This window comes from Adiantum capillus-veneris, chromosome 4 (genome assembly GCF_014529385.1).
Source record: "Adiantum capillus-veneris isolate H3 chromosome 4, ASM1452938v2, whole genome shotgun sequence".
Classification (NCBI taxonomy): domain Eukaryota; kingdom Viridiplantae; phylum Streptophyta; class Polypodiopsida; order Polypodiales; family Pteridaceae; genus Adiantum; species Adiantum capillus-veneris.
Window position 1 is genome coordinate 113216675 of NC_140934.1, and position 18386 is coordinate 113235060.

The window sequence follows — 18386 nt, forward strand, 5'->3', positions numbered from 1 at the left end:
AAGTTCTTCCAAACAACATTAATCTCATATATAAATGAAATTTACCTTGGGAGATTCCTATTTCAAAGTTCTTCATTCACACACTTAGTTCATACTAAACACAGTGTTTCAATCATCTAGTCATCTCATCCGTCCAAATGTCTTGATGCACCTAGATCCCTGTGTAGCCATCTCATCCCGCAGGAACTCTTGATGCGCTCACCACAGTATCCAGTCATCTCATTCATATGGGAAGCTTGACGCACTAGAATCATTCAACATGTGTCATCATCTACTCATTCAAATTCATCATTCTTACCTCGAATCGAAAGGATATATGATTCATTCATGAGCTATTGTCGCTCTCGATCTCACCATCTCATCCTTGATTTCACTTGCAAAGCAGGCAAGGAGATGGCTCACCTCGTTGCAAAATAGTGGATGTCCAGCTCCATGCTTCCCAATCCATACAAAAGCGAGTTCCTCGCTCCTATTTCCGGTTATCTGTCACAAACAACAAGATTGTCAGTACATCAATATCACTTTCAATGTCCTTTCCAGTATCTGGTTCATCTTCTGGTCAATAGTTCTATTCCAACTCTTCTTGCGAGTAAAGCTTATGCTTGTTGCACTCGTCTATCCTTTCACCTTTCCATCCCGTCTTGAGAAGAGACTCAATGGCCTCACGCCATCTCGAGTGAATCTCATCAATCAAGTAATCTTTAAGGTGTTTTGCAAATCTCGGGTTTCTGGGGTACTTGATCAATCTTTTCACACGTGTCAACCTGCAGTTGACACCAAAAAAAAATTTACCCAAATCTTCATTCTTTTCTTCAGTTCCCGCGCCGGATTTCAACTTTTCTTTACCCTCCCATTGAGAGGTGTTATCTCCATCAGATTCTTCACGAGAACCCATATGTAATCTGGGATTCTTAATGGCTTTATGCCCTATAAGACAGAGTGATGAAGACGGGAGGGTGCCCGATGCACGATGAAGTAAGAGTGAAAGTGGCTAATAAGTCCGAGGTCGAGACACGAAGGTTCTTCAGTAACAATTGCCCAAGTGCCCTGTTTGCTCTTTGATAGGACCGGTATGCTTTGAGAAAAGCACACCTGATGTTTTGATACCACTGTCATAGGCTTGGGCACCCAAGCCAGGAATCGGGCATGGCACACGAGAGAATCACTAAAAATACTTCACAACTTTAAAATCACAGTTCAATTTGGTTGACATGACCCGGCGTAATTTCGTGCCCAGAGAGATTGGCGTCCCTTTCGGTATTTATTTTATATTAATGCTTGATCAAAGTACAACTCCCGTGGGTCCTCGGCTCTTAGACTCTGCGTCCAGATGCTCTGAGTGAGACCCCTTGGGCTTATTTATTCTTACAAAGGGATGCCAAAAGGAGAGTCCCAAAAACAATTAAAACTCAAAAGCAATTGGTTCTTAAAGCAATAATCCCAAAAGCAACTGGCTCCAAAAACTGCCAAAAATCAACCAGCACGAATCACAGAATTCCGTACAGTTTTGCCACGTCAACATGCTACCAACGCAATTTGCGGCACGATTTACGGGCGTCCGTACTGCCACGTCAGCAGGCTGTTAGCGTGATTTGCGGGGGTTTCGTACGACAGCCCTGTCAGCATCTGTCTGGTGGTCATGCCACGTCATCACTTTGTGACACCCATAGACAGTGATGCTGACTCTCCAATGGATGGGTACACGCTTCACATGCTGCCGAGAAGCCGCTGTGTACCAACCAACTCCCAAGTGCAGTAGCTATATGCGCAACTAGCCACTGAAACATGGTAGCTCTCCTCGGCTGTGTGTTGTCCCACAATCGCTCCTAAAACCTTGACAAGAACTCGACTGTGAGACCCTTCTCCTGCAAGTGAAGTGCTGCAACAAGGCAAGCCTCACTGCATGTTGCCAGTATGGGCATCCCAAACGAGTAGTGTACCGGAAAAAAGGAGTCCCTAGGTGATCGGTTGAAGAGAGAGGTGTTGGGGTAAAGCCCCATGTGACCGGTTAGGCAAGGCATTTGCCCACTATACTTATTCATTATGTACATAAATGAATAAGGGGGCTCACATAGTCATATTGAGTTTTTGCCCCTACAAACATAGGTCTCCTTTTTCTCTCTCTTCTCAATTGTTGCGCACACACGCACACACATACACACGCTCACGCTCATGCACTTCAGTTGGTATCAGAGCTTGAGGATTGGGAGCACCATTGGAGCTCGGCAAGGAAGCAGGTGAGAAGCAGCAAAATTTGAACACGTTTTTGCATGTCTGTTTTGGTCTACCAGAAGATGTCAATTCATGCCGATTCCCGCAATTCTTGACCTATTTTTTATGCTCTTCAACTTTACAAAAAAAAGTTTTCTCAAAATCCTCACCGATTTTGAGATACGTCGCTCAGACTGCCTGCAGGTCGTGTAGCACAAGCTGCAGATTTTGTTGATCAGATTTCTCCCGGCTAGAATCAGCGTCTCATGTCAATTCCTACCATTCCTGACTATTTTCGCGTGCTCTACAACTTTGCAAAAGGAAATTTATGCAAATTCCGCACGGTTTGGGAGTTTCTACTTCAGACGGTAGGGTGGTCTACTTTTGTAGGTTCTTCTAGATACAGGTTCTTTGTACTGCACGAGTTTTTTGCGTATGTACATGTACGCATACGCAGACATGCACCTGCAGATTGATATGCACAACCTGTATGCCCATTGTGGTTATTTGAAGTGCTTTTGGAGCTGATTTTCTACATCCAGAGAGCTCAGATTGAGCTTAGTCGTTCTCTTGTTTTGTGCATTTATGGTTTGTTCTCAGTAAAGAGAGTGTGGGCTGAGAATTTCAGCAAATTTACGTGCATAGTTGAGAATGTTTGGTGGATGTATGTACTCTTGTGGACTCTCAAGATTCGAGAGCAGATTCATCACAGGTTATGCGTGCTAACTCATGCAATTGAGTAGATTTCGGAGGGTGCACGGATTTGCAGAGAGTTTTGCAAGCATTCATGGCATGATTGCGAGCTGAATTTTTAGCTGATTTGTATGCTTATTTGATGCACGTTTGGTGCATGCTTTGATGCTCATTTGTATTGCCATGGGGATGCACATGATGTGTGTCACAAACTGCTGACATGTCAAAACTCTAAAGAATGGAGCCAACTTGCAGATGCTGGCCGAGGGGCCTAAAACCTAAGAGAACAAGTAACAGAAGAAGAAGTCCTACCAACTTATAGGGACCCCGTTTGATGGGACCCCAAGTGACATAAAGGATTAAAATAAAGCAAGACCCGCAAACTGATGACATGGCAATTTTTTCGAAAATTGTGCTGACCTGATGACTTGGCATGCTATACGGATTTTCGCGTTTTGCGTTGGCATGATGAAGTTGCAGCTATACGGATTTCTGTGCTTTACGCAAGCAGCTTTTTGGCATTGCTTTTGGACCAGATGCTTTTGAGTTTGAAGGCTTTTCACTGTAATTGCTTTTTAGGCCAAGGGCCTTTAAATATGAGGTTAGGGCTCATTCTCTGGCATGCTTCCTGGAGAAAGTGCAGAGTCTGGAGTACCGGCTTGTATTGTGTTGATGCAATATAAAGAAATACCGAAAGGGGCGCCAAGGTTTGGGGCCAATACTCTCTGGGGTGGAATTCCACCACTCCGTGTCGTGTGTCGTCTCTCTCTTTCAGTTCAAGTGTTATTGAAGTGCTAGAAGTCTGTTCAGTCTGTTCTTTTCTATTGGCACGTGGTGCCCATCTTGTGACAATGTGTGCTTTTTGACGATGATACTCTCTGTTTTGTAATGGCATGTGTGGGCTGATTTTCAGCTATTTTTTAGCATCAATTTGTGCCATATTTTGGCTGGTTTGCATCCACATTCTTGCTAGTGATTGCCTTGCGTGCAAAATGCGGTTGATGTGATTTGTGTTTCAAATTACAGGATTGTTTTTCAGGTTCAGAGAGTTGAAACTTTGCGGCAGCTCATGTATGCTTGAATGTGGATTTTGTGCATGATTTTCTCATTATTTTGAGCATGTTTATGGCATGTATGGTTATTATGGTTAGACAGTTGGAAACTGCCGAAACTTTGTCGGATTTTTTAAAAATTTTGTGTGTTCATGTGCAAGTTTGCAATCGCAAATTGATTGCATTTTGGCACTCAATGGTTGCTTTGCCATAGTGTTTTGGCATCGCATTGTGAGAGTGTTTGCTCACCAAATTATGTCATTTGACATGTATGCAGTAATCTCTTTAGGAGGGAGATTGTTGATGATAGATTCATCGACTACCGCATAGTGCTCTTGGATTAGAACGGTTTTTGGCATCATTTGAGCGGTTTTGCTCACTTGTCTCATTACATTCATTACCATATTTTCTGACAATTCTCTTGGATAGCTTATGCCTAAATGTATGCTATATTTTGACTTGCTTGGCATATGAGTTAGCCAAGCTTTGGCTATTGTCAGCTGATCGATATGTGCTTGACCTTGTTCACAGGTAATCGCCATTGATTTGGCAAGTATATCATTGTCAGAGTTTATGCTTTTCCATACGAGGTTTGATGGTTCAAACTTCGAGAATTTGAAAGCATGTATATATGATGCATTGACTCAACTAGGCCATGTGTTGCCACTACAGGGCATGCCAAAGTCTATGACTGACGATGAGTGGGAGGACTTGGACGAGCTTGCACGTTCGACGATCATGTTACACCTTGGTGAATCTGTCTATCGCATCGATTTGGATATGTCACGTGACACATCCAACCCTATGTGTCCGTGGACAAGCTACAGCATAACAGGGTTCAGTCAATCCAGTCAGTCTAGATTTAGAAGTGATCTGTCACTTTTGTGAGTCTATTCGTAGACCGTGCATGCCCAGTCACTTAGCATAGATGCATATCCTCCGGTTGCACACAGCATGATCATCAGTATTCCCTTCAGAATCCATCAGATTTAGTCAGGGAAATTTTCCAGTGCATTTAGCCTATTTTCCCTATTTTTGGTATTTTTCACTTATTATTTTTAAGTGACTTCCCAACAAAAGTAGGTAGGGCAATTTTGCTAAGTTAATAGATAAGCAAACCCAAGTTAGCACTTTCTGGCAAAAGAGACAGCAGCAGCACATGCTCAACAGGCACCTTCTCAGCAGAACCCCGCAAGAACCCTTGGCGTTTGCATATTCCCCCATCCTCGCGACACCTTCAAGCACCCCTAGCGTTTCCTGTTTCTAACAGTTCCTGTCACAAAACGGGAGCGTACACGAGCAATAATTCTTTGAAAACATGAGAGAAGGGAGAAGATCGACACAGTATTGGGGACCAGAAGATGGGTTGGTCCCCCCCCCCCTGTTAAGAGTATTATTTTATTCAGGGAGAATTCTTATACAAGCACGAGAACCCGAGGAAACCCCTCCGTTTTGTAGTCTTAGACCCGAAGGTCGTGCTTTCCCATAAAGGACTTGGGCACAAGGCCGTTCCTTCCCGTGAGGGACTTAGGCGCGAAGCCGTACTTTCCCGTAAGGGACTTAGGCGTGAAGCCCTACTTCCCGTGAAGGGCCTTCCCATGAGACGGGAGATTCCTGCAAAACAAACCACACAAAGCAGCAATTCTCAATGCGTATCAACACCTTATACCTGTCGATCCTTGCTCGGAGAATCAACCTCCGTACTCAGTCGTCACGCGAGCACTTGCAAATCCCGTCGCCAGTCTCTACTCCAGAATCCCAGTGCTTGCACTTCCTGCGGCTTCCGGCTCCTCCAAACCGAAACGCTGGCTACCCTTTTATAGGGTCTGACACCCGGTAGGAATAGGGATCCAAAAGTAGAGCTTGGCGCTACTAGAGAGAGGAGAGAAAAAATCGCGTTTTCTAGAGAGAGGAGAGAGAGAGAGAGAGAGAGAGAGAGATCGCAATTCAGCCCCCCCTGCGTTGGTTTTAGCGCTAGCTTTTTCTATAAGAGCCCTGTCTGCTTTATTTTATTAATAAAGGGGCCGGTCACTTAAAAGTGACCGGTCACTTTTTAAAATAAAGTGTGAACCTGTTCAAACTTTAAAAACTCACTCAATTAGTGAAAACAATGCTACACGGACACATTCCAAGCGTCCCCGGGTGCAGGACACGACACAGATGCAATGCAGACACAGACTCCTCGCAGGAAAACATCTGTCCTCCCGCGACTGTTCCTGCTTTTCGTAAAAAGCTTCATTGAACCCATCTTTATTCTTGTGCTTGCGTTCTTACGCGTATTTTCTTACTTAGTTCGGATTTCCTCCTTGGCCTACGGGATGCCCCCTTACTGATGCACCCGTCACCCATCATGTGATGCATCAGAGGCACTCGTAACCCGGCCCTTTCCACCGAACTTACGGAAACTCCTTCGCGATGTTTACCGTCACCCATCAAATGACACATCAGAGTTGTCCGTTCCTAATGGCAGTTCCTGTAGCTACAATCTTTTTAGCAGTTCTTAGTGCACATAATAAAATATCCTAAAAAAGAGATTTAATCATTAAAAATAAGAAAATAGTCCAATTAGCAACATCCCTCTGGCTTCTAAACAGTTGACCTCAACTGTAGTGCTTGGACATATACCTCCAGTATCTCGGAATAAGCTGCTAATTCCTCCTGCGTCATCCACTGAGCATCTAGATTCGAATAGTTCTTAAACTTAACCAAATACTTCCGTGTTATCTTTCCGGATTTGAGAGACCGCTCCTGATGACTTACTATCTGCTCCGGTTGGAGTATTTCTTCTGTTTCCTCAACCTCGGGAGGTTCCTCAACGCTAGGCTGGCTCGGAGGCGGTCGTGCATACGGCTGGAGTAAACTGACATGGAAAGCATTATGGATCTTCCAATTAGGCGGTAGCTCTAATCGGAGAGCGACATCATTCACTCGCTCAGTGATCTTAAACGGCCCATAATAACGGGTAGAAAGTTTTACCACTTTCCCCTTATGAGACACTTGTTTCTTAAGTCTTGCCTTCTCAAACTTGAGTAAGACTAACTGTCCGACTGTTAAGTCTAGATTCCTTTTGTGCTTGTCTGCAGCTTTCTTATGCTTTTTCTGAGAGCGTAGAATAGCTCTCCTAACTTGCCCGTAGGCGGTGTCCAAATCCCGAACAAATTCATCTGTTGCAAAGATCTTATCCTTAGTTAAAAGGATGGGTGGAAGCAAAGGCTTACCATAAAGAATCTCAAAAGGTGCTTTCCCCGTCGATGAGTGTATGGTATTGTTATACGCATACTCGACAAGAGGCAAATATTTCTCCCAGTCAGATTGCCGGTCTGACACATAAGCTTTTAACATATCCAATACTGTGGAATTGGCTACCTCACTTTGCCCGTCCGTTTGAGGATGGTAGGCAGATGAAAAATTCAGCTTTGTACCAAGATTATCCATCAAGGCACGCCAAAAATTTCCTGTCATGCGAGGATCTCGATCACTCACAATTGACTTAGGCATTCCATGATGCTTAAAGATCTGTGCCAGGAAGACCCTAGCCATATGATCTGCTTTGATCGTTTTCTTGACTGGTATAAAGTGTGCTTGCTTGCTAAACCTGTCCACAATGGTCCAGATCGCGTCATTTCCAGTCTGAGTTCTAGGGAGGTCCATGATGAAGTCCATGGCAATACTTTCCCAAGGTTCATTAGGCACAGGCAAAGGTTGTAGCAACCCAGGCGTCTTATGCCGATCATACTTCACTTTTTGGCAAACCAAACATTCCCTGACATACTTATCAATGTCTGCTTTAAGGCTAGGCCAAAAGAAATATCTTTCCATTGCTAAGGTCGTAGGGAGAATACCCCGATGACCCGCATAAGGCGAAGCGTGTGCTTCATCCATGATCTTCTTTCTTAATGGTTCCGCCACACATATGGCCTGATGGTGGTAGAGATAACCGTCCCGAATGGAATAGGGAAACTCATTCTCTCCACGATGTAGCTTTCCCCAGATGGTGGAGAAGTTTGGATCATTCGGATATAAATCCGGTAGTGCTTCTAATTCTTGGTGATACACCGAAGTGATAGCGTTCACCCTTGGCCGCCTAGACAGTGCGTCTGCGACTACATTCTTACTCCCAGCCGTGTGAAGGATCTGGAAGTGAAACATAGACAAAAAGTTTGCCCACCTCATCTGCTTCTCAGATAGTTTCCTTTGCGTAAGAAAATACCGCAAACTCTGGTGATCAGTCTTGATCACAAAATCCGCTCCTAGAAGATAGTGCTTCCAGTTGGATAAGGCGTGAATCACAGCCGTGAGTTCCTTTTCGTAGATTGATGCATGCAACTCTGCATCCTTAAGCCGTCTGCTTTCGTAGGCCACTGCATAACCTTCTTGGTTTAACACTGCTCCAATGCAATCGCTTGAAGCATCGCATTGAACCTCAAATGGTTTTCTTAAGTCAGGCACTATCAAAATAGGCCCATGGCTTAGCAAGTACTTGAGCCGATCAAAAGCTCCTTGTTGTCTCGATCCCCATCTGAAAGGAATCTTCTTCTTTGTCAAATCATGAAGTGGTCCTGCTACATGAGCAAATCCTCGGACAAACCTTCGATAATATGAACATAATCCCAGAAAGCTACGTACATCATGTACCGTAGTGGGAATAGGCCAATCTTCTACCACTCGGATCTTGGCAGGATCCATACTCACTTTATTGTGGGAGACTATATGGCCGAGATAGTGTATCTCAGAGAGAGAGAACTCGCTCTTCTTTGCATTCACATGCAACTCATGCTTTCGCAATTCTTGAAACACTGAGTCCAAGTGCTTTCGATGTTCCTCTTCTGACTTAGAGAAGATGAGTATGTCGTCAAAGAATACTCCCTAAAAGCTCGATACGGGCTGGAAATGCGGTCCATCATGTGATTGAACGTCGCAGGAGCATTGGTCAAGCCGAAAGGCATTACCAAGAATTCATATAGTCCAAAGGTTGTGCGGAAAGTAGTCTTATGGACATCCTCAGGGGCGATCCGTATCTGATGATACCCACTCTTTAAGTCTATGCAACTAAAGACACTTGCACCCTGCAACTTATCAAGTATATCATCAATCCGAGGGATCGGAAAGCGATTCTTGATTGTGATCTTGTTTAAAGACCGATAGTCTATGCACATTCGAAACGTGCCATCTTTCTTCTGCACCAGTAGAACTGGAGAGCAGTATGGTGAAGCACTTGGCCGTACTAACCCTTTCTCTAGAAGCTTGTTGACTTGCTTCAAAATTTCCTCTTGCTGAGCAAGACTCACCCGATAAGGGGGTTGATTGGGAGGCGAGCTACCCGGTATGAGATCTATGCGGTGATCTTCCAGGCGTACCGCAAGGAGTTCATCAGGAAGTATTTCCGTGAAACAATCCTTACTTTTCAATAAATTGAAGACGCTTAATTTCCAGACTAGAGAGAGAGTCCCTACTAGTTTTATCCTTTGCAAAAATCAAGTAAGCAGAAACACACTTCTTCATTTCTTTCTTAATGGAGATATGGCTTACAATTGGGAACTGCCAATCTCCTGCATCAGCTTGAATCTTTATTTTCTTACCCCCATGATCAAAAGTGAAGGTCTTTTCCACATAATCGGGAATAGGTGTCATGTGAAAGTGCCATGGCATACCCAAGATGATATCACATCCCTCGATAGGTGCCATCAAAAATGATTCGCGGTCCTTGTACTCGCCAATCCGAAGATTGAGCTGTCCTTGCACGGGAGTTGCATTGGTTGTCAACCCCTCGAATGCCGATCCGGATGTAACCGGTGTGCCAAGCTGAGCCGGAGTGAGGCACAAACGTTCCGCAGTTCACACCGGCACAAACGTTCCGCAGTATCCAGGGAGATGAAGTTATCCGGATCCTGGATCATAAAGAATCAGTACTCGCTGGTTGTTCAAAGACCCCCAGCCCTTCAGAAGTTGACGCTTCCCTTTCTCCATTTATGTGTTTCCTTGAACATCTGGAATGGAGTTCGAGCTTGGTGGTGCGGGTTCCTTCCTTGCTTTCTCTTGCCTCGTAGAGGCTTGCTCTTGCCGTTGCTGCTTTAGCGGGCAGTCCGGTTTCATATGTCCTTTCTCGCCACAGTAGAAGCATCTTCCTTCCTCTCTGAAAGTTTGAAGTTGAGTAGGAGAAAGGTACTTAGTTCGCTTGCCAGTGCCCTCTGGCTTCTTAGAATGATCGTCTCTAGATGGAGGACGTTTTCTTCCTTGGCCCCCTTGGTCATTGTAGACTCCTCTTTGTCTTGCACGGTAAGTGCTATGCTCCATCTTTCTGGGCGTCCCAGTTGAGTGCAAATCCTCAGCAATGATTGCCGACTCCATCATCCTCTGAAGAGTATCATGCAGATACACCTTCATACTCTTTCGAAGCTGCGGTTGGAGACCCACTTCGAACTTTCATTTCTTTTCCTCGTCGGCAATCTTCATGAAGGGAGTGACCTCCAGAAGAACCGACCAATACTTGTCCACATAGGTCGTTACTCTTTCATGTTCCTTCTGGGCAAGCCAGTCCCATTCCTTCCGTATGTCCTGCTCGAAGTCAGGCGGAAGAAATTGTTCATAAAATTCAAATTTGAAGCTCTCCCAAGTTCTGGCCTGAGAACCTTCCAGAATCTTGGCTAACCACCAATTACTTGCCGTTTCCTTGAGGTGCATCCCCACATGGCGTAATTTGGATTTTTCTGTGAAGTGCCCATTGGTAAAGGCAACTTCAAACTGTTTGATGAAGGACAGTGCTTTGGAGATGTCTCTCTGTCCGTTGTAGGTTTCGAACTTGATGTCCTTGTCGCCCGATTTGAAGACTCTCATGCGATGTTGAGACTTGCGACCATGCTTCTTGAATCGAGGTTTATCTTTAGGTTGATGTAGGGTAGTGGCAGTAGTAGCGGCTTCCTTCTTCTGACGAGATGATCGAGAAGTAGAAGTATAATCAGGAGAGTAAGATGGAGATGAGATAGAGATGTCCTTGCTCTCGTCTAGCAAAGAGAGCGCTTTTTCCTGGCCTTTCCTTGAAGTAGGCCGTTCATTCCGATCCGTAGATCCTTTGTGCACCTCGGCACGTTCTTCTTCTCTTGCCTCCTGTGGTCTCACGCCAACAGTGTTGTCTGGATGCTTGGCTGCATCAGTTCCATTCGTTTTCTTCATTCCGCCCAAAAGCTTTTGGACGTCTGGCAATAGTAAGATTTGTTGCAACTCCGCAAGCTGAGCTTGCACTTGTTGAAGCTCGTTGAAGCTCCTCTTCAACGCTTCTCCCTTGGCTCGACATGGTTCTTCCCGTTCTTCCCGGAATCGTCCTTCTTTGCAGAGAAAGAGAGGAGTCCGAGCTCTGATACCACTGTCACAAAACGGGAGCGTACACGAGCACTTAGAAAATCTGAAAATTATAATTCTTTGAAAACATGAGAGAAGGGAGAAGATCGACACAGTATTGGGGACCAGAAGATGGGCTGGTCCCCCCCATGTTAAGAGTATTATTTTATTCAGGGAGAATTCTTATACAAGCACGAGAACCCGAGGAAACCCCTCCGTTCTGTAGTCTTAGACCCGAAGGTCGTGCTTTCCCGTAAAGGGCTTGGACACAAGGCCGTTCCTTCTCGTGAGAGACTTAGGCGCGAAGCCGTACTTTCCCGTAAGGGACTTAGGCATGAAGCCCTACTTCCCGTGAAGGGCCTTCCCGTGAGACGGGAGATTCCTGCAAAACAAACCACACAAAGCAGCAATTCTCAATGCGTATCAACACCTTATACCTGTCGCTCCTTGCTCGGAGAATCAACCTCCGTACTCAGTCGTCACGCGAGCACTTGCAAATCCCGTCGCCAGTCTCTGCTCCAGAATCCCAGTGCTTGCACTTCCTGCGGCTTCCGGCTCCTCCAAACTGAAACGCTGGCTACCCTTTTATAGGGTCTGACACCCGACAGGAATAGGGATCCAAAAGCAGAGCTTGGCGCTCCTAGAGAGAGGAGAGAAAAAATCGCGTTTTCTAGAGAGAGGAGAGAGAGAGAGAGAGAGATCGCAATTCAACCCCCCCTGCGTTGGTTTTAGCGCTAGCTTTTTCTATAAGAGCCCTGCCTGCTTTATTTTATTAGTAAGGGGCCGGTCACTTAAAAGTGACCGGTCACTTTATAAAATAAAGTGTGAACCTGTTCAAACTTTAAAAACTCACTCAATTAGTGAAAACAATGCTACACGGACACATTCCAGGCGTCCCCGGGTGCAGGACACGACACAGATGCAATGCAGACATAGACTCCTCGCGGGAAAACATCTGTCCTCCCGCGACTGTTCCTGCTTTTCGTAAAAAGCTTCATTGAACCCATCTTTATTCTTGTGCTTGCATTCTTACGTGTATTTTCTTACTCAGTTCGGATTTCCTCCTTAGCCTACGGGATGCCCCCTTACTGATGCACCCGTCACCCATCATGTGACGCATCAGAGGCACTCGTAACCCGGCCCTTTCCACCGAACTTACGGAAACTCCTTCGCGATGTTTACCGTCACCCATCAAATGACACATCAGAGTTGTCCGTTCCTGATGGCAGTTCCTGTAGCTACAATCTTTTTAACAGTTCTTAGTGCACATAATAAAATATCCTAAAAAGAGATTTAATCATTAAAAATAAGAAAATAGTCCAATTAGCAACAGTTCCCGCATCATCAGCAACTCCAGATGCCCAGCGTTTTGCATCCGTTGCATCATCGCCATCAGCAGGCAGCCCTAGCGTTTCTTATTTTCAGCCAAGCTTCCACAGAAGGCCAGCGTTTTTACTAACGCTCAGCAGGCTGATTTGCGTTCTCGGTTTTCAGCCATTGCCGCGTCAGAACAGCAGCGTTTTCAGCCCTATTGGACAGCAGACAATTCAGCCCTAGATGCATGCAGAAGATCCCCCATTTTCAGCCATAGAAACGCAGCCAAAACAGTCATTTTCAGCACCCAAAACAGCCCAAAGATTTGCAGATTTTCAGCAGTTAGAAGACCACAGATTTCAGCCCTAAAGTCGTCGTCGTCATCACCGTCGTCGTCATCGGCCTAGTCCCAAAGTGCATCAGTCCATTGCATCCGCATTGTACCACTTTGTGCAATCAATAAGTAGACCGCTCTCGCCGACAAGAGTGGGGCCTTCGGAGGAGGGTTTACAACAGTCTCTGGTGTCGTATCTCACTTCTCTCTCTATCTCTCAGTCTCATTCACTTGCACGCACAATGTCCATTCACTTTGTTCGTGATCATAGCACTTTCCATTAAGAACGGAAGGCTCTCCCTTCCATAAGAACTAAAAGGAACCCTTGAGCACAGTTCGGAGCACTCATCTTGAGCAAAGCGCAAACAATCATTCCGCTGCACCTAACAGGATACATGTACAGCTAGAGATTTATGGCAGAGATTGTGCAATGCTTTTGGTACAGATGAGTCTAGAGAGATGCCTACAATCAAAGGGCGATGTCGCAAACAGAGAGTTGTTGTGTGTTGGCATTGTGGTCATACAGGGCATGTACGCAGGTGTTGTTTTCGACGGATGAGACAGCACACGAGAGATTCTCACTTTGACTCATGTGGAAGCAATTGTAGTGTACGTTGCTACACATGACGGAGATGTCCAGTTTGCTTCCATGTTTACTCCTGACTTTCTTATGTCGGTTTTTGATGACACATTACCTTCGCATTGGATACTACATGCGAGTGCTAGATTTCACGTCATGTCGAGTCGTGAGTGGTTTAGCGCATATGCTAGTGGTATGCTTGGACATGTGCATCTAGCTGATGGTTCGGTGCATGACATATTTGGTGCAAGAGATGTCAGACTGTCATCGCCGAGTGGTGTATCATACATGCTACGAGATGTACGCCATGTGCCAGGCTTAACACAGAGCTTGATCTCTATGAGTTAGTTACGAGACAGCGGATGCCATATAGTGTTGGATGCGCACTATTTCAGATTGCATCGCTAACAGCTAGTCATATCGAGAGGTGCTAGTGTTGACACGATTCATGCGATGCGAGTACATCATGTTCGAGATGGCACAGTCTTCGTGAGTATGTAACCATGCAGAGAGACGAGGCGTGTCTCCTTTGCGGATAGGTTGCATGACGCTCTAGTTGGTGACTCTTTCGCTCTACTTCATATATATTACATAGAATCTCCCAAGATTTCGATTTCCTTTTGTGGCCCACTATAAGGGGTCTAACCCCTTCTAGTGGCATGCCATGTCATCAAATTGTGACAGCTTTTAGCATTAAAGTTTGTTCTAATGGTAAATTTCCGTCAACACATGATGCTTGTCACAAATGTGATGACGTGGCTGCCAGGGGTGCACTCAGGCTAGCAGGCGGACAGCTTGCTGACGTGGCAGCCCGCAATCACAGCGCAATTCACGGAGGCTGAGCGCTGGCAGTTTTTGGCGATGCTTTTCCCACGCAAGGCAGCCAGAGAGAGAGGAAGCTTTTGCTTTATTAAAGAGAAGGCATATTTGCTTTATTCTATTATTAAGCGAGAGAGAGAGAGAGAGAGAGAGAGAGAGAGAGAGAGAGAGAGAGAGAGAGAGAGAGAAATTCACTCTGCTTTATTTGCCAAGCTTTTGAGCTTTTGATTTTAAGCTTTTGGGGCTCTGCTTTTGGCAACCCTTGTACTTTAAATAAGCGGGCTGCCCTCTCACAACTCAGAGCATCTGGACGCAGAGTCCGAGTGTAAGCGCCTGCCCGCACTCTTGTACTTTGAACTCAGATTAATACAAAAAGAAATACCGAAAGGGACGCCAATCTTTGGGGCCAATATCTCTAGGCACGGAACTCCGTCAGGCCAGTGTTGAATCAATTGTAAACTGTGAACTGTTTTGAAGTGGTTATTTGGTGCTGTCGCGGTTAATTCTTGACTTGGAGTGTCCAAGTTTGTTAAAATGGTATCAGAGCACGGCCGATTTCTCTTCTACGGGAAATCCGATCCCAAATTTTTTTTCCTCTACACCTATGGCTTCGCACAAGAATCAGTCGACTCCCTCTGCATCCAGAGATGTGGCAAGGGATCACAACGAATATTCTGGCAAGGAGTATGAACCGCCTCGGCCTACTCAGGTGGAGCGTCGAGAGATGGAGCGTCGTCAATTGATCGGCGATGCAACAAAGATGATGCTCAATTTTGCGAAGGACCCAAAATTTGCAAAATATATGAGCGAGACTTCTTTTCAGGAAGTGCATGCGCAGTGGCAGAAAACCACCCCACCACCCCCAAAACCCGCTCTCAAGAAACCTTCTGCTCACAAGAAATATTCAGAGCACGAATTAAAAGAGGTAGTTGATGCACGGATTGCTCAGCTTTTTGACGTGCAAACAAAGCTAAAAGGCACGGCAAAAAGCAGAAGAAAGGCATTGACTTCCCGGGTTATTTGGGTCGTCAATCGACATTTGAAAAGGCAAAGAAACAAAAGAAGCGTGTTCGATTCGAAGAAGTACCCAATCCTTCTTCTTCTTCTTCTTCTTCTTTTGACAGTTCTTCTAGCTCATCTGACTCGAGCGAAGAAGATCGAAAATGCAAAAATCGAAGCAAGAAACAACGCTTCAGAAAGGGCAAGAAAAAGGCAAAGAAGCCTAAATTTCGCCCAGTGAGTGACAGTTCTACAGAGGACTTGTGTACAGACAGTTCAGACTCTGACGATAGCAACTTTTATGCAAAGAAGAAGAATTTTTATAACGCCAACCAGTATGACTTTCTGGAAGACAAAAGCAAGAAAGTTCGAGAGTTTAAGGAAGGTGGACAGTCAATCAAATTTGACATGTTAACGGGATATAGAGATGCTTCGAAGGCTTTGTCCTTTGTACAGCAGTTTAACATCACTTTCGCGGGAAGACGCTACTCAGAGCACTCTAAGATTCGGAGAGCTGCCTCTTACTTTAAGGGGAATGTTCGAACTTGGTGGTCCACGCTTCTTTTAAATAAGACTGCGCCAGTTAAATGGCTGAAATTTAAGAAGCTTTTTATTTCTTCTTGGCTGACTCAAGGGTATGAACGCGATATACGAGCTGCTTGGAACCATCTTCGGATGACCAAGAAAGACACAGTGGACGCTTATTGCGAGAGATTCTGGAGCTCTTTTCTACCCACCTCTTCATTCAAGAAGATCTTGTTCAGAGAACAGATTGAGCGGTTTACCTTGGGTCTACCAACAGAGATCCGAGATCACTGCTTGGAACAAAAGTCGGCTTCTATTCAGGAGTTGATGAGTCATGCAAAACGGGGTTTTGTCATTCACTCTGGCAATCTGACCTACCCCACCGATAAGGTCATGACACAACGAGCCGAACAGACTTCAGCAAATGAAAGTAGAAAGAGAAAGAGCAACCCAGAAAAGAAAGATGCACGACCCAAGCTTACTAATCAGGAGAGAGCTCGCTTCATCAGGGAGGGAAGTGCTTTGGATGCGGGGAACCTGGACATACCTCCGCAAAGTGCCCTAAAAAAACAGAAAGAACAGAATGACAAGGACGACAAAAGGCCTGAGAGTTCGAGAGCAGCCGAGGAACGTGGAAGAAAAGGCAAGATGAAAATAGAACTGGTTCTAGATTGTGTGGGTACCGATCCCGACACAATGGACGAGAGTACAGAACTTTGCCGAGCTTGGGGCAAAGTGAAAGACCAAGAGGCCCTGATCTTCTTTGATGGAGGAGTCAAGGCCAACTTCATTTCACCGGAATTGGCGGTGCGGCTCGAGATCACTCCCGATCGGATGGGACCACTTGCGGAGGCTGTTCTAGCGGCACCCGGCAAGGACATAGCCATTACACCTGTCATTGGCAAACTTTGGTTGCATTGTCAGGGATATTTGGGGCATGAGGACTTTTACATAATACCTTTGGAAGGTTGTGATGTTCTCTTGGGAATTCCCTCGTACCACAAGAACAACGCCGTGGTCGACTATCGGGCCGAGGAAAGCGACATTGACTACAGAGAAGGAGAGAACCATTGTACTTGACATTAAAATGAAGGGCGAGTCTGTCCCTATTGTATCGGCTTCGGCCATTTCTAATGTAAGGTGCAACGGAATGAATGATGAACTTTGCTCGAGATGAGTGCTCCGAACTGTGCTCAATGTGCGTGAAGGTACATGAGACTGAGAGATAGAAAAGAAAATACGACACCAGAGACGTTGTCCTTTTGGGGCCAATGCGGTGTCACTGTCTGCTTGGAAGCACTCTAGCTGCCAAGCTGTGGTTTGTTTGAATCCAGTCACAGGCTTATTCGTGAAGGTTCTCTATGTCGTAAAGTTTAACAGTTTAAAGATCGAGTGAAAGCTAAAGTCTACCGCCCTCTAGCGAGTCTACAGGCCGGTTTCAACTCAAGCATTGCCTCTGCTTTAGCCACATACTCTCCTAGGTATTCAAGAAGTGTCGCTAGAGTGTTTGAATTACTTTCACTGTCATTGTCATACTCTATATTCAGTAAAATCTCGAAAATATTCATGTCCATAATCAAGGACTCACATAAGATGCATCGTTCTAGCCTCACTCTAAGTAGTATCTTCTATGTGCCATAGGTCAGGTTCGGCCTCCCCTAGGCAGCTCGCTCTCTCTCTCTCTCTCTCTCTCTCTCTCTCTCTCTCTCTCTCTCTTCATATGGAAAGGGGTTTTTTTAAAACCTGGGCTTTGTTGTAGAAGACATCGTTGCCATGCAGCAAGATCTTTGCTTGACCTTCTTTAATGACGGTGGGGCGATCATCATCAAGCTGGGTACATGAGGACAATAGCCTGGAGGTCAGCTCTAGAAAGCTCGCTCTTCGCTGACGTACAGCTGGCCCCCGACACGCTCCGGTTGTCAGCCTCCACATGAAGAAACTAAGCACGTGTATATTCCAAGCTTGAGTTTCAGTTTTGGGGAAAGGTTTATGGTTTGCTGAAACACGCATAAGAAATGTTTGAGATGCCCTAGCTTAAATAAACGAGATAAAGGGACAGAGGGAACTTTTTTTTTTTTTTACAATTGCATTAAAAAGAAATGGAATATATACAAAGTCCTCCATTGAAGGGAAGGAGGATGAGACTCATGATAGGCATGTTGAGAGAGGCCTCAAATGTACAAGGACAATAGGCTTAAGGTACAATGAACCATTCGGTAAGGTTGACAATGTGCACAAGCATAGATGTGTATGGTCTACTCATGAAAGGTTCCATTTTTTTGTATTGCTATTAACAAGAGTTCAATCATCTCCATCCTCATTGTAGAGTAAAATGAAAGGAGAGATTACTTCTAGGCTTGGAGATCTAGAGAGCAACTTTAGTAGTACATATGGTTCCTTTGGACCTAGAAAACAAAGTTCAAGATAGGCCCTCTTAGTGCACTGCCACCAAAAACTTTGGGATTTAGGTGTTAGGGTAGTGATGTGCATGAACACGCTTAGGACCACAAAGGGCACTTTTTCC

General features: G+C 45.3%; 1 protein-coding gene across 2 annotated transcripts in view; it reads right to left on the reverse strand.

The window, feature by feature from the left end:
• LOC147459822 (tRNA (guanine(26)-N(2))-dimethyltransferase 1-like) overlaps nucleotides 1–17887 on the reverse strand; it is a 108880-nt gene extending 90993 nt beyond the window's left edge. For both annotated transcript variants that reach the window (XR_015187913.1, XM_086511027.1), the window contains exon 1: nucleotides 17606–17887. Coding sequence is in view for 1 of the 2 variants with exons in the window: in XM_086511027.1 (XP_086367153.1) it covers nucleotides 17606–17872 (267 nt within the window). In the remaining variant the exon portion in view is untranslated. The remainder of the gene's footprint in view (nucleotides 1–17605) is intronic.
• Nucleotides 17888–18386: the final 499 nt, after the last annotated feature.